The 16831-nt window shown below is 35.7% G+C and overlaps 1 protein-coding gene across 2 annotated transcripts; it reads right to left on the minus strand.

Annotated features, from left to right (window-relative positions):
* Positions 1–4378: 4378 nt before the first annotated feature.
* Positions 4379–16437, minus strand: LOC126824379 (kelch-like protein 20). 2 transcript variants are annotated; one of them, XM_050553603.2, is made up of 5 exons: positions 16311–16437; positions 13247–13736; positions 11709–11867; positions 9814–9892; positions 4379–7812 (listed from the first exon to the last, which is right to left on the minus strand). In XM_050553603.2, the coding sequence occupies exons 2-5, from the start codon at positions 13724–13726 to the stop codon at positions 6761–6763; spliced, it is 1770 nt and encodes a 589-aa protein (XP_050409560.1). In that variant the 5' UTR covers positions 13727–13736; positions 16311–16437; the 3' UTR covers positions 4379–6760. The 2 variants fall into 2 exon arrangements, with proteins under 2 accessions (XP_050409560.1, XP_050409566.1); XM_050553609.2 differs by lacking the exons at positions 4379–7812; positions 9814–9892 and having other exon boundaries at positions 11391–11867.
* Positions 16438–16831: the final 394 nt, after the last annotated feature.

Here is a 16831-nt window from a genome sequence, read left to right on the forward strand (position 1 = left end):
CATTACCTAAATACACAAAGAAAACATTACCACAGGATGGTAGGCCTACAATAAATAATAAGCTATTATATTCAAATATTGGAGTGGTCCTATTCTTATCGGGTATTTCTTTTTTTGTTATAAACAATATTTTATTACACTTGAAATGGGATTGGCGAATGGGTATTGTTGGTAGCAAGCAGAAAATAAAATGTAGTCAAAAGAAATGGGGTTTAAAGTCCTACTTTTCACCACCAACAGGGCTAATAAATACAGGTTTATGCCAGAAATTCAAACTGTCAATTTCTTCATCCCATGTGAATGCTTAGATGTAGTTCTTTGCCAGGGGAAAACATGCTTCATGGCCAGTGCCTTCTTCACTGAACCACTGTGCCCCCCGGTTTCGACTCCTCCCCCCCCCCCCCCCCCATAAAAAAAACAGAAAGAAATGGGGTTAATACAAAGTCGGGATTCTATGACCCAACTGATTTACTACCATGGGAATAACCGGTTATGTACAGGTTATGTATAGCAGACTTTAGCTTGAAATGTTGTGCTACATATATGCAAGAGGTAAGTTATTATCATTAATTTATCCTAAAATCTATTTTCAGTTACTAATTCATAACTAATTGGCTTTTTCTACAGTACACATGTGAGATAACATGTCTCTTTATTATAATTATACTATGCATAATCGTAACCAACTTATATTTATAACATAACATAATTATAACCTATCTATATTTGAAATATAACACAGTTATACCAACTTATATTTATAACATAATTATAACCTATTTATATTTTAAATATAACATAATATATTTCAATGAAAACATAAGATATTTCAAATATAACATAATTATAACCAACTTATACGTATAATATAACATAATTATAACCAACTTATATTTATAATATAATTCTAAAGGTCAGTCGCCAGAAATAAAATTCTAAAGTAACTTGTATTCCATTTAATTGTTTCATGTGTAAGTTATAACGTAATTATAACCAACTTCTACTTTATTTATAACATAATTATACCCAACTTCTATTTCAAATATAACATAATTATAACCAACTTATATTTTGAATATAACATAATTATAACAAACTTATATTTTGAATATAACATAATTATAACAAACTTATATTTCAAATATAACTTAGTTATAACCAACTATATAACACAATTATATTTGTATGTGTATGGAGGAGTGGGGTGGTTGAGTGGTCTTACATGTTCACTTTAGATCATAAGCTCTGTCACTGAGTCAAGTAATGTAGTTGAATCTGACAAGGAGCAGCATTGCCTGTCCAGCCTCGTGAATTTTTTCAGGATCACCCGCCCCACTTTTAAAGACCCCTACGCACAAGAGAATTACTGAAGTAAAATTGTACAATATGTTGGTCCTCGAATGACCAACTTATATTTATAACATAACATAATTATAGCTAACTTTTATTTACATTAAAAATTTAAAAGAAAATAAACAATCTCATTTATATATATTTATACATATTACACATCACAATGATCCACAGTGAATATTCGCTAGGCCGCAACAATCACTGATAAAGATGACATCTATGCATCTTAATGAACCACAAATATTAACTTTTTTCCTCTGACAAATTAAATTCTAAAAAATCTTTTTTTATGTATTAGAAAAATAAATACAGACGTTTGACCTATTTGTAGGTAAAAATTTTTCCTATTTAGTGTAAATGGGTTTTAAAAGACTCTATTCTGCCCGAATCAGTAACGGCTTATGTAAACAATGCACGCATTATTGAGCCAATGATTGACGCCGCGTGATGAGACGTCACATGTTGAAAGCAGGCATCTTTTACAGAGATATTAGAAGACTTTTGTAATCCTCTGCGAAGCAGATTGATTCCGCATTTCAATCAAAAATACAAACTTTTTCTTGTAATATTAATTCATTGTCATATCTTTTAAATCACACTCATGGTTGGCGTGATATTATTAACTATATCAAAGTTTTTTTAATTGCTTAAAGAGAGAGAAAGAAATGGGGTTTAACATCCAATCGACACAAACCAGGTCATTTTGGGACTAACAAATGGTGCAACTTTTATTTCATTAATTTGATTACATGTAGGGGTCTTTAGCAGTGGGAGGAAACTGAAGAACCCGGAGAAAACCCATATGTTTGACTGGCGTAAATAAAACAAGAAGAGTCAGTCACTGGACATCCCTTATATAGCAAAAACTAAGTCAAATTATTAAATAGGCGAAAATTCTATTTAGCAAAAGGTTCAACTAGTATAACAGGACGATGTATCTTAAATAGTTTATGAGATATGCTCCAGGAACAAAATCAGGACACCATAATAACAGATTTAGGCCACACCAATCTAATTTTCTGGTCTTTGGGGTCTTAATAAATAAACAGTCACCTAAATCCTGTGAAAACAAATCTCATTTTCTTTCATTGTTTTTTGTTTATCGTATGGCATAAAAAGAACTTTCTGTGTTAATCGGTTCATGTCATGGCGCCTTAGTTTATTTTCAATTTTTTTTTCTTAGTGCCAAATTTTGTCTAATTATTTCATATACAGCTGTTTAAATTAATTATTTCCTTAGCAAAAACAAATGTAATAAATACGGTAAAGATAAAATATTATTAAATAATTTACATATTAATAAAATAAATATATCATTATTGCCACTTTCTTTATATCTAAATAATCTAGTATGCACCAAAACAAACTTCTACGTCAAAACTAATAACTGTAACTAAAGTCAGAAGAACTAATAATAATTTAAGACAGGGAAACTAATTAATATCAGTAAAGGCTGGGGAACTAACTAACTTAAATTAAGTCAAGAAAACTAATTACAATCGACAGAGAAACTAATAAAATAAGGAACTAATTACTGTAAGTAAAGACATGGAAAATAATTAACATGAGAAACTAATCGACAGAGAAACTAATAAAATAAGGAACTAATTACTGTAAGTAAAGACATGGAAAATAATTAACATGAGGGGCAGGCTAAAAATTAATATTCGTAAATGCAAGCATTATATATTGAGCAAAGAAGTTTTTACTAGTCATTTTTTTGTTTTTGTATTGTTTAACATATATTTTCAGTAAATTATTCAGGTTCCTTTTGTATCATTTATGCTTAAATATAATAAATAGTGTAAACATATATAATATGATAAATATATAATATATTTCTTTCTATACTTAATTACGGTTACTAATTACTTTCTTGTTAATAGCAATGTATCGTAATTAATTACCATGACCCATTACATTTAAAGTAATTAAATACCATTACCAATAACATTGAAAGTAAATGATTACCATTATATATTCCATTGAAATAATAATAATACTTTCATATCTTTCATTGACAGTAATTAATTACCATTCCATATTGCATTGAAAGTAATTAATTACCATGATTTTGAGGGTAATTAATTACCATGACTTTGAGGGTAATTAATTACCATAACATTGAAAGTAATTAATACTATTACACATTACATTACATTTCCATATCTGTGCCATTAGAGAGTTTTGACACATTTCATGCACCAAGTTTATTATATTTAATAACATGAAAATATATTGAGTACAGTATAAAATATATTATTTTATCTTCTATATACTGAACAACTAAACAAACGTCAATCATATCTAATATAAAACCCAGTTTAACCCTTTAGCTCCTGGCACATGTACATATTCACATCCATCTTAACTATCCCAGTCGGTGCAGAGAAGTAGGGGGTTAAAGCCTATTTCATTTAATCTTTATCATCAGGTGTTTTTTTTATATCTAGTTGTTCAGTATTTTAAATATTATTATATACATCAATATATATTTATATATCGGTAAGGCCACAGTGCCGTGTCCAGGGCCATGTATCACAAAATTTTAGGAATTTGATTGGATAATATTAGATTGATTTTAGTGCTTAGCCAATCAAAATTGAAGCATCTACTAAAATTTGGATTTTATCTTAAATAGTTAAGATTTCAAGAAACAGGGCCCTGGTTACAAGCTGCAGTTAGTTGTAAAGTTAATAATATACTCAAAAATAAAAAAGAGTTCAAAATAGAGAGAGAGGGTGAGAAATGGGGTTTAATGTTCACACGACACAAACTAGGTCATTTCGGCACTAACGCATGGTTCAATTTTATTTCAATAATTTACTTGCGTGTAGGGGTCTTTAGCAGTGGGAGGAAACCGGAGGACCCGGAAAATACCCACGAGGTTGGAAAGGCGACCTTACTCCTTGTCACGTACAACCAAATCCACGCCAGTTGACTCAATGACAGACCTTATGATACAGCCCGCACGTGCTAACCATTCAGACCCCCCCCCCCCCCCCCGAGTTCAACTAACTGCAGCTTGTAACCGGGACACAGTACTGTGGCCTTATCCATATACATATCTATAAGTTACTAACATCTGATATATTAATATATCTATGATTTATATATTATATCACCCATTATGTCTTATTTACAAACAGTATCACATCATAATAATAATATAAATATTGAGTATTTCATTTCATCCAACATAATTAATGTGTGGTTTAACGATCGAGAGCAAAACATTAAGATAATATTGATATTGTACGAGGATGTTAGTCCGAGTGTTGTATCAATATATTACACAATGTCTTACTAGAGACCATTAGACAACTTAAAATACAGATACGTGCATTTCAATGACATCATCATTCCGGTCCAATATTTCATCTAGTTTAAATAATGTACATTTTTCGAAATAATGGTATGCCAATATCAAAGGATAACGTGACATCTCTTTTTTATGTTTTAATACTAGAAAGTCTGATTAAAACACAGATCCTATTGTGTTCCCTTTTTTATAGTTCAAAATTTCATTTTACTTGTCTTTATTACACTAGGATTTGCAAGAGTTGTTACATAACCGGCGTTATGGATGATGTGAGGGATTACCCAACAGCCTGTTACGGCGAGTTCTTGGCGTGCAGTGTACGGAACTGTGGGTATCCCACTAGAAACATCAACACTGATTGGTTAATCAAATGTCTGATGTCAGGGTCAGAAGACCCTTGTATCAACCAGTCAGATCTTGTAGTAAAGGCCAACGAAAAACGAAATATAGATCTGTATTTTAATCTGATGGTAATTCTAGACTACATGGTATGAATACAATCACAATGTTTATAACACTTTTCTTTCACAAGTTGTTTTTCAAGTACTGGTATTCTAGTATTATTTTATGGGTCAATCGCTAAATGTCTCTCAAGAATTATTATTATGTTATTTTATAAATGTTAATACATTACATAACTGTCAGTTAATAAAGACCTATTTCAAGTTTAATTTTACACATTAAAGAATTCCCTTAAAACGGAACCAGCGATTGCCAGGCAAGATATGTCCACATTTTGCAAGAGATGGATAGAGAACAAGCTAAATTTGTGAAACTGATCGGCATATAATCAGATTTGACTTTTTACAAAAAAGAAGTGTGCCTTTTAACGACTAAAGCTATTCAAAGTTCACCATCTATATTTAATCAAGAACTGTTTCTTATTCAAAGTTCAGTATCTATACTTAATTAAGAACTGTTTTTTATTCAACGTTCACCATCTATATTTAATTAAGAACTGTTTCTTATTCAAAGTTCAGTATCTATACTTAATTAAGAACTGTTTGTTATTCAACATTCACCATCTATACTTAATTAAGAACTGTTTGTTATTCAATGATCACTATTTATATTTAATTAAGATCTATTTGCTATTGAAAGCTCACTATCTATACTTATAAAAGAACTGTTTTTTCCTAAATACCTAACTATCAAAATCAATTATTGTTAGGAGATTCTACTTCCAGGCTGGTTGGAGGGTTCAGAAATCCCCAGAGTTAAGAAGGGTTTGGGGTTAAAGATAGGTAAACATACCACTAACCAAAGTTTTAATCTAAACACCGTTGGAGCAAGATCGTTTTCATATCCGACAGCTTCACATTGGAAAGACGTTCCTACTTGAAACAGCATCCTTTCCTATCAACTGTCATTAAAGACTTGTCTGTTTTGATGCTATGCGCTTTGAGTTGTTCAAACTGTACACACCACTTTTCATATGACAGTGTGGAATAACTCTATACAAATATTCACATTATTATTACTATAACCCAGAACTCATCAGTCGGGTAGTGGCAGAAGAGTCATACTTGGTTTCCCCAGTGGTCTCGTTCCGTTCTACTCCACTATACCCGTAGTTAATTCAAAGGGATTTCAAATTATCTGCTCTGGCCTTGATCGTGGCTTGAGTCTGTGAACCAATAAAAAAACAGTTTACAAAACCAGTCTTATAAAGACTCTTTAGCCTTTTTGTTTACATTCACAACAATATGGCGGGTAGTTGCAACATGATGAGAGTTACTTCCCTTTGCCAACATTCTTTGCAATTAACGATTTATGGGATTGGTCGATAAAGTAGCACAATCATCAAGGGCAGATAACTTGAATACGTGTCACCCCCCCTATGGATTAACCCAGAGGTTAGTGGAGTAAAATGGAATGAGACCACTGGGGATACGGAGGATGCAGAAAAGTAGAACGTTAAACGCCATTAAATTCACCCATTATTATTATAAAACCCAATTCTTGATAGATGGATATTCTGTATTAAAATGACCTCCTCAACTTTAGTGATCTCCTCCCCAACTATCCTGACCTCCTTCATAATGGCCTGATCTCCTTCATAATGGCCTGAAAACATTGATAATATTATGAATATGACTTGTCTTTAAAGATGGCCGACAAGACTTCAGGATCTGGTTTCTCATCCGAATAATCCTGATTATCATCTAAATCCATCTTGTGACTGGAACTGTCAAAACTCGTGCTGGCGCCGTTGCTATTCTCCAACATACTGTCAGGGGCTTCTCCGTTAGTTACGTGTTGCCTCATGTGCTTATTGAGTTCATATTTACGCACAAATTCTTTCTTACAAACTTGACATTCGTGAGGTTTTTCACCTGAGTGAATTGATTGTTTGTGACGCTTGAGATGGTCGCTGCGACTAAAATGTTTTTGACATATATTGCAGATGTGGGGCTTGATTCCGGTGTGTATTTGCATATGTCTTCGCAGGTGAATATTTTTTGCAAATGACACACCACAAGTTGGGCAAGAAAATGGCCGATCTCCTGTATGTGACCTGATGTGCACTTTAAGAATACAATAACTATCGAAAGACTTGCCGCAAAAATCACAAGCATAAGGTCGTTCGGCAGAATGGACTCTCATGTGACCTTGGAGATTAGATTTGGTGCTGTACTTTTTGGTGCAAATCGTGCAGGCATAGCCATCACGGGAATGAATCTTTACATGCTTCCCTAAATTCTTTTTATCACCAAAAGATTTTCCACAGATTGGGCATAAATACGGTTTGCTAGCGTCTGGTGGTTCGCTAGCATCGGGATATAATTCATAATCTCGACCCTCCTTAATCATCGTAATTAACTTCTTCTGAAGAACCGGATCGTCGCATTCCTGTTGATGAGTCTGCAGATCCTCTTGGGTGTCGAATAATTCCCCGCAAATTGTACAAATGATCACAGACAGAGAGTCATTCAAAATGTCCGCCAGGGTTGTTTTTTCGCCCGAATTTCCAAACGGGCTGGTGGAGAGTTTTGGTAAGTCGTTAATACTAATTGTGTTGTTGCCAGACTTCCTGTTTGGTGCTGGACTGCTAGTCATCAGGTTGTCAGGGTAACTGACCTCTGAATGAATGGAAGGTGAATATGAGGGGAATGGACTGTTCACCAATTCAATATCTGAAATAGATAATAAAAGATTAAAGCAGTTTATCTTTATTTGAGGGGCATTTAATCTCTTTCAAACTAAAAAGTTAGGTTCCCAGGCAACGAAACATACGCCCACAGCAGCTAAATCGTCCGGGCAGTCAACAAGAGTTGTCGCATATTTTTACTTTTTTCGATAATGAAACATTTATAATACACTAACATCTGATTAAGAGCAACAACTGAGAAAACCAGTAGAATTTGTTTGGTTTTTATAAAGTTCTACCCCATGCTAACGTTTTGTATACAAAACTTTTAATATCATCGATTTAGCTGTTCCAAGTCATAAAAATTAATTGAAAATCAATATACTTGTTCCTCTCAAGATCTTAAACTCTGTGTATAAATCTGAAGTCAATCGGATGATAACTTTAGCCTTTAGAGCGTCACAAGATTTTGCAAAGTGATCAAGGGCCATAACTTTGGCAGTAATTATCGGAAATCGTTGAAAATCAATAGGATTCTTCGTCTCATGATCCTAAACACTGTGTATAAATTTAAGGTCAATCGGATATTAACTTTAGCCTCTAGAGTGTCCACAAGATTTTTCAAAGTGATTAAGGGCCATAACTCTGGCAGTAATTATCGAAAATCGGTGAAAATCAATAGGCTTCTTCGTCTCATGACCTTAAACATTGTGTAAAAATTTAAAGTCAATCGGATATTAACTTTGGCCTCTAGAGCGTCCACTAGATTTTTTTAAGTGATCAAGGGCAATAACTCTGGTAGTAATTATCGGAAATCGCTGAAAATCAATAGGCTTTTTCGTCTCATGACCTTAAACACTGTGTATAAATTTAAGATCAATCGGATATTAACTTTGGCCTCTAGGGCGTCCACAAGATTTTTCAAAGTGATCAAGGGCCATAAATCTGGCAGTAATTATCGGAAATCGCTGAAAATAGGCTTCTTCGTCTCATGACCTTAAACGCTGTGTACATATCTAAAGTCAATTGGATATTAACTTCGGCCTCTAGAGCGTCCACAAGATTTTTTGAAGTGATCAAGGGCCATCACTCTGGCAGTAATTATCGGAAATTGCTAAAAATCAATAGGCTTCTTCGTCTCATGACCTTAAACACTGTGTATTAATTTAAAGGCAATCGGATATTAACTTTGGCCTCTAGAGCGTCCACAAGATTTTTCGAAGTGATCAAGGGCCTTTACTCTGGTAGTAATTATCGGAAATCGCTGAAAATCAATAGGCTTCTTCGTCTCATGACCTTAAACACTGTGTATAAATTTAAGATCAATCGGATATTAACTTTGGCCTCTAGAGCGTCCACAAGATTTTTTGAAGTGATCAAGGGCCATAACTCTGGCAGTCTTATGATCTTAAAAACTGTGTATAATTTAAAGTCAATCAGATATTAACTTTAGCCTCTAGAGCGTCCACAAGCAATTGTGGACGCCGGACGGACGGACCGCCGGACGGACAGGGGCGACGACAATATACGACCACATTTAAATGTGGGTGTATAATGAAATGGGGTTTAATGTCCTCCTGATCTGCTCTGACTGGGCTAATGAAGACGGACATACGCCATACAGTGTGCTATGAGGGAATTTTGCCCGGGCAGCGGCGCTACGGCCTACTCTTATATTGAATTCCAACTGCCAAGGGATCTTTTACGTGCACGCCAATTTGTACATAGGACCTCGGTTTTTCGTCCCATCCGAACAACTAGACAGCTGTCCTTGTCAGGCCCTCCGTCCTGCAAACTTCACTAAAAACTTCACTGAAAGCCAATGTGAGCCCTGCACCGAAATGAGCAGACATATTGTCTCAAAGCATCTGATTTTATCTATTTCACGGGCAGTCTCCATCCCCCACCCCGATCTAATGTCAATGTCAAACTTGACTCCACCTTGGAACCCCCGCTGCTCAAAATCCTGGACACGTCCCTGCAAAGATCCCACATCCTACAGAAGAGTACTAATTAAATCTCTCACCCCCTCCTCCTTAATACTTACCATCTATTGGTCCATTTAAAAGTTGTTTTGGGAGGAAATCTGTTAATCTGTCTGTTAATTCAGGAAATATATGAGCAATCTGAAACATATAATAATAATAGTAATACAACGTTTGAGGAATATCCCCCCTTCAAGCCTGGAAATAAGGCACCTGTCACAGACAATGTCAGGTACAGATTCAGGCTTTGTCAGTCACAAAACCTCTGATGCCTGTCATTTTGTCCCGCACTGATTTGTCTTTTTTAATGATATTATTAATACATGTCCGGCACTAAGTTGAAAATGTCAGGTACTATTTCATTAGTGTTTGACATTTTCGTCAGGTACATCTAAAATCGTTATTTTCAGACCTGCCCTTTTTCTTTGGTTAAACTTATTTCTCATGAATGCAGTTCATCGTCTACTATTATATGCATGTTCTCAAAATCCAATTACAACAGCAGCGAAGGATGACATGTAATCATGAAAATAAATGTATAAACAGGTATGGTGTCCATATTTTTCTTCACGATTTTCAGTCTGATATCCCTTTGTCAGTGGTTTAGGAAGAACTGTCTGGCACGGGAGAAATATCTAGGTGATCAATTGGTATGGAAAAACAATATCAACAGAGAGAGAGAAAGAGAAGAGAGAGAGAGAGAGATGGGGTTTAACGTCCACTCGACACAAACTAGGTCATTTCGGGACTAACATATGGTTTAATTTTATTTCGATAATTTGCTTGCGCGTAGGGGTCCACGAGATTGGACAGGCGACCCTACTCCTTGTAAGTACAACCGGGGATTCGAAACCCCACCAGTTGACTCAATGACAGGCTTTATGATACAGCGTGCACGTGCTAACCATTCGGCCATCCAATCCCCCGGGTAGGGATGGCCCAGCCGTCTAGAGTGTCAGGCTTCAAGCTCTATTTGACCATTCACTTCTGGCTTGCAGTTGTGGTTTTGATCCCTTGTGCAAGTTTATGTGGCTTGAATAGAAGTACCTACTCAACCTCGTGGAGTTTACTCTGGGTACTCTGTTTCCTCACACAGGAAAGACCTCTGCATGTGTGCTAAGATAATAAAAATGAAAATCAGTAAGGCTGACCTTAAAAATATCTTTGTTTCACCAAACCCGACCCACAATCGAGGAGAAGGGTCGGTAGGTCGTTTTTTTTTTCAGATTTTTTTTTTAAAGTTAGAGAAATCAATACAGAAAACTTATTAGCTGTATACTACAGATTCATCAATTTTGTTTAATGAATTTGGGGTCTGACGTAAAAAGTAACGAACTGAAAGTTTTTTTTATTAAACTTAAGAGCTAATTTGACAGCTTAATAATTTTCCGGGTGGAAACATTCGTCTTCTTTATTCAATTGGCAAAAAAATCAATGAGTGAATGACATCGGGAATTTTTCGTGATGCCCGACTCGCACACGATTTGCCACGAACTTGAAGTGTGAAACTCCTTCAACACGTTTTTAACGATACTGCGGGTTGTGCCTTCATTTTTCTCGAAAACGGATATTGAAAATATCGTCGTCATGTTTAAAACTACGCACCGCAGACATAGAAGTAGAATAATTTCGTGGGAATGGACGTGTATTCGTCTGCAACCATTTTGTTGAGAAGCGACACCTATGACGCTTTCGTCTTGATCAACCAGTTTCAATAATGAATCAAACCATAGCCATAGTAAAGGGAAATAACTCTCGTGATATATTTCAGGTTGACACACAAAATAAAATAAAAAGATCGTGGAAAAGTGCAATAAAATAATTTAAGTCGGGGGTGGTTTTAGTTAGTCGGTCGCGTTAGGCGAAACAAAGATATTTTTAAGGTCAGCCTAATAAGTAGTATTCCATAGAATTGTGACCTGTTTATTCCAGTTCAACATATATTAGAAGACCTTACCATAGCTGTGAAGTTCCGTCTCTCATCTGGACTATATTTAACCCACGACCTTAAACACTGTAAAATCTGATCATCTATTAATACGTCTTCATGTAGAAGTTTTAAATGATTTAAAAAAATATTTACAGGCAACTCGTGGAAATAATCGTCTTCTAATATCTGAAAATAGTTTTTAATAAAATCGTGAAAGATGCATTATGGGAGATTAGATAAGAGTTGGTAGTTCTCACTATAATAGTTAAAAACTAGATATTGTAAAGGGAATTTGCTGAAAATTTCAATCAAATTGATCCACTTTGAACCGAGAATTTATCCATTTCTTGATTTAATCATGAATGAGCCTTGAGCAGCAGATCGGATCCCAATCCAAAAATATCGCAGGCTAGCGATGACATCGAGCGTTGAATATGGTCTGGATAAGTTAATTAATGTCTAATTAATAATTTAGATAACATTTCAGGCCTAAAGAAAGACCTGCAATAGGCAGATTTAGCTCTTGCATAACGTATCTTTAATAAACAAATAATATATACATGTAATTATAAGCTTTCATCTAAAAAAAGTTCAAAAGCATTAAAAATTAGTGTAAATTAAATACAAGCTAATTAAGCTTTCATCTAAAAAAAGGTCACAAGCATTGAAAATTATCCTACAGTGTAAATTTAATACATAAGCTTTCATCTTAAAAAAAAAAGTTCACCAGCATTAAAAATTATTGTGAAAATCAAGCCAGTCAGAGAGAGAGAGAAATGGTGTTTAACGTCCACTCGACACAAACTAGGTCATTTCGGGACTAACATATAGTTTAATTTTATTTCAATAATCACTTGCGCGTAGGGGTCTTTAGCAGTGGGAGGAAACCGGAGGACCCCGAGAAAACCTATGACCCTACTCCTTGTCACGTACAACCGGGGATTCAAAACCACGCGAGTTGACTCAATGACAGGCCTTATGGTACAGTGCGCACGTGCTAACCATTCGGCCATCCAAACAACCCCCCAGCCAGTCACAGACATGTCAGAAACAAAATCAGGTTTTGTCAGGCCGAATTCCTGTTATGTCTTTCATTTTGTCAGGCACTGATTTTTTTTTAAATCATATTTATATTGATATTAATATTACGTCATACTAAACTTACGCTGTCTGTCTACAATTAGAACAGACACTAAGCTAGCTGACCGACATTTTAATTTCTAAATCGACAAATTTAGTTGAACACACTAAGTATAGTTTGAAAATTTTGAGAAGTATTTAGTCCGATTCCAATTAACTAAATAAAAAATGTTTATTTAGTCTTTGTGTGTATGACAGATATTACAAAATGGTATATTAATTTCTGGATATGGCGGCCATTCAGGTCCGAGATTTATTCTCTAAGTACATAGTACTATGTACATGTATGCTGAATGATATTGGAGTGTGACGCAAAATGTACCAAATCCAATGTACAACCGGGCGTGTCAAAACACATACGACAGGCTGTGAGCTAGGCTTAAGTAAACCTGAAACATAATCTAGTAAATTTCAATTTTACTTACAGATTCAAAATTATCCTGGATAAAATTGGCGCTGAGTTGTCTTAAATCGGAACAATCACATTGAACGGCTAACGTGTGTGACTGTAAACACGTCTCGTTCTTAATCAGAGAAGAGATAAAATCACAGCACAGATTCACCAACTCATCTAACTGGAAAGTAAAGGCTACTGGCAAGATCATCCAGACAGTATCTTCAGTCACTGATATAGTTGATGTGTAACAAAATTCAATTATCATTTGAACTGCCTCCCCACTCACGTTCCTTAACACCAATTCTTTTACCCCGAAATCCCAACTCGTGTCCAGAATATTTTGAAAGTAAGGCGAGCATGCTGAAAGGACTAATCGATGTACGGGAATTCTGTAGTCATTGATGATAAGAATGACGTCGCAAAGTTGCCGATCGCATCGCAATCTATTTATAGAACTAATCAAAGAGTCTGCATGATTGGCTGATGTATAGTGTAATGATTCATCCATTTCATTTGATCTGAAAAATACAATAAGAATTTTTAAGTACTGGTACTGTACAGAAGTTAGGTTGCCAGGCAACGGAACATAAGCCCACAGCTGCTAAGCGGTCCGAGCAGTACATGTTTTCACACTTATTACAGTATAAACAAGGGCCATGTAATTATTGATAATTGTTCAAAATCAATAAGAAATGCCATAAAATGAAATTAGGGTTTGATGGACTACTGTTCTACATCAACTGTGCTAATGAAGATGGGCATACTCCATGCAGTGTACTATACTATGAGTGAAATTTTTTCCTGGAGGGCAGCGCTAAGACCCACTCTAATATCTAATTCCAACTGGCAATGGAATGTTCACGTGCATGCCAGTGTGTACACAGGACCTCGGTTTTTCGTCTCATTCGACGACTAGACGGCACCACTGACAAGGGGAAACCACGCCAGAAAATCGTGATAAACTTTCTCAACCAACACGGGGAGTGAACCTGTGTCCTCCAGGCTAGTGAACCAGCGTCTTACCCACCGTGGCCCCCTTTAAAAATCAATAAGCTTTTCAGCTATAAACACTGCTCACTTAGGGCATTCACTGTATAAATTGCAGACGATAAATTTAACAGCTGGAGTGCGCCAAGATTTTATCATGGTGATACGAATGATAACTTTGAACGGCCGAACAATCAGGGGTGATGACATTTCAATATGTGCATATAAAAGATATTGTGCTATTCATTGTTTAGATGGACATTTCAATCACAGAGATCAAGAGATGAAGAGAGAGAGAGAGAGAGATGAGGTTTAATATCCACAACACAAATAAGGTAATTTCCGGACTAACATATGGTTCAATTTTATTTCAATAATTCGCTTGTGCATTGGGGTCTTTAGCAGTGGGAAGAAACCGTGGAAAACCCACGAGGTTGGACAGGCAACCCTTTTCCTTGTCATGTACAACCGAGGAATTGAAACCCCCCCCAGCTGACTCAGTGACAGATCTTATGATACAATGCGCAGGGCTAACCATTTGGCCATCCACCCTCCTTTAACAAACATGTAGATTCCCCTAATTATTAAAAATGAAATGAAATGAAATGGGGTTTAACGTCCTACTGTTCTGCTCCTATACTGGGCTAATGAAGACGGGCATACGCCACACAGTGTGCTATGAGGGAAATTTTGCCCAGGCAGCGGCACTATCGCCTACTCTTATATTGAATTCCAACTGCCAAGGGATCTTTTACGTGCATTCCAATGTATACACGGGACCTCGGGTTTTCGAATCCAAGTACTGACCTACATAGACTGATATTCCTGTATGTATATAATAACCTGATTTACATTCAATCGTTTCTGTTTTTACTCTAATTTCTAATGAATTATGGCAGTCTTTGGCATCTGGTTATCCAGGGGGATATGTCTAGCTGTGTTCATAGAGTCGCTTCGTTACAAATTGGGCTCGAATGCAATCTGGCATGTGATTCGTGTGCCAATTTTGAATTTTTTATTTTGTCTTAAATATTGGATATCAGAAGCCCATCTTTTTACGGTCAGATAACAACATCAATGTTAATTTAAATTGACCTATAAGTCATGTTTGCAATGTCGAAGACTGTGGATGATATAAAGTTACAGACTTGCCTCTTTTAATATTTTGGGGGTTGGATGGCCGAATGGTTAGCATGTGCACGCTGTATCATATGGTCTTTCATTGATTCAACTGGCGTGGTTTCGAATCCCTGGTTGTACGTGACAAGGTAGGGTCGTTTGTCCTACCTCGTGGGTTTTCTCTGGGTCCTCCAGTTTCTTCCCACTGCTAAAGACACCTACGAGCAAGTGAATTATTGAAATGAATTTGAACCATGTGTTGGTCCCGAAATGACCTAGTTTGTGTTGAGTGGACATTATAAAACCCCATTTAATTTTACAAAACGTTACTTTACAAAGTAAATGGCATGAGCCTTTTTAATTCAATTGCTAAACAATTCAATAATAAGCCTATATATTAGGAGTTTCATTTTGAAATAGTAAAATTAATATTTTACAAAATAGTACATGTAGTTAGTTATTCATTAGGTTAGACCTACATCATATTTCATGACAATCTACATGTATAAGAGATGATTTATTTTTAACTGAGTATATAGAGCACACAGATATTATTATCCTCTGACTGGGTGGCCATAATCCAATTAATAACCACCAAGCCAGCTACCTAGTATAATAATAAGTACATGTACATACAGTGTAATGCCTCCACTACTAGTAGTATATACTATATAATTATACTATAATAGAGCTATGTCGTTAGCTGCACAAACAAGGATTGATGTAGGGACTTTTCTCTCGATGAAATCGGGTTTATTCTGAGTAAAAGTTGTGAGAAAATGTCTTTAAAACGTCACCAAAACGGTCAGAACACTCGACAATAACAACATATTTTCAAAGGACCCCACCCTTCTCGTGTATTTAGGTTGCGGGAAGGGGGAGGGACCCGATTTCCCCTTTGAAGAGGAGCTTCCTCGTCGCAGTACTCAATTCTGTCCACTCAAATCTGATCTTTTCTTAAAATTTACAATTCGTTTGATACTTACGATGTTGGTTGAGCCCTCAAATATGGCGATCTTATAAGCTCTCGGGAGGGTGTCTTCGGAACTCAACCGTAAGTGGGCGAGGAGGATATCCCGTTTGTGTTCTACGTAATCAAACATTGTGTTGTGGATACTAGAGGCGTCTGGTTAATTTGACTTGATACCGAAATATCATCCAGTCTTTTCAAAAGGGAGATAAATCCATTTTTGCGACAATGCACGCGAATCTTGGTATATAAATTCGACTGAATTTTAACTTCATATAAATTTTATTACTGACATAATTTTTAGTTTTGATATATTCTCTACAATCAAACCGAAGGCGATTTTTAATAACTATCAGCCAGATTTATATAGAATATGCATGGAATAAAAAAAAATACAATGTATTAATTAAATTTGCCGATAGAATCAGGCAATCGGTTTCACAGAGAATTACGAGTCCTCTAATATCTCTGTAAAAGATGACTGCCTTTAACACGTGCCGTCACAGCACGCGGCGTCGATCATTGGCTAAATGGCGC

This window comes from Patella vulgata, chromosome 1 (assembly GCF_932274485.2).
Source record: "Patella vulgata chromosome 1, xgPatVulg1.2, whole genome shotgun sequence".
Classification (NCBI taxonomy): domain Eukaryota; kingdom Metazoa; phylum Mollusca; class Gastropoda; family Patellidae; genus Patella; species Patella vulgata.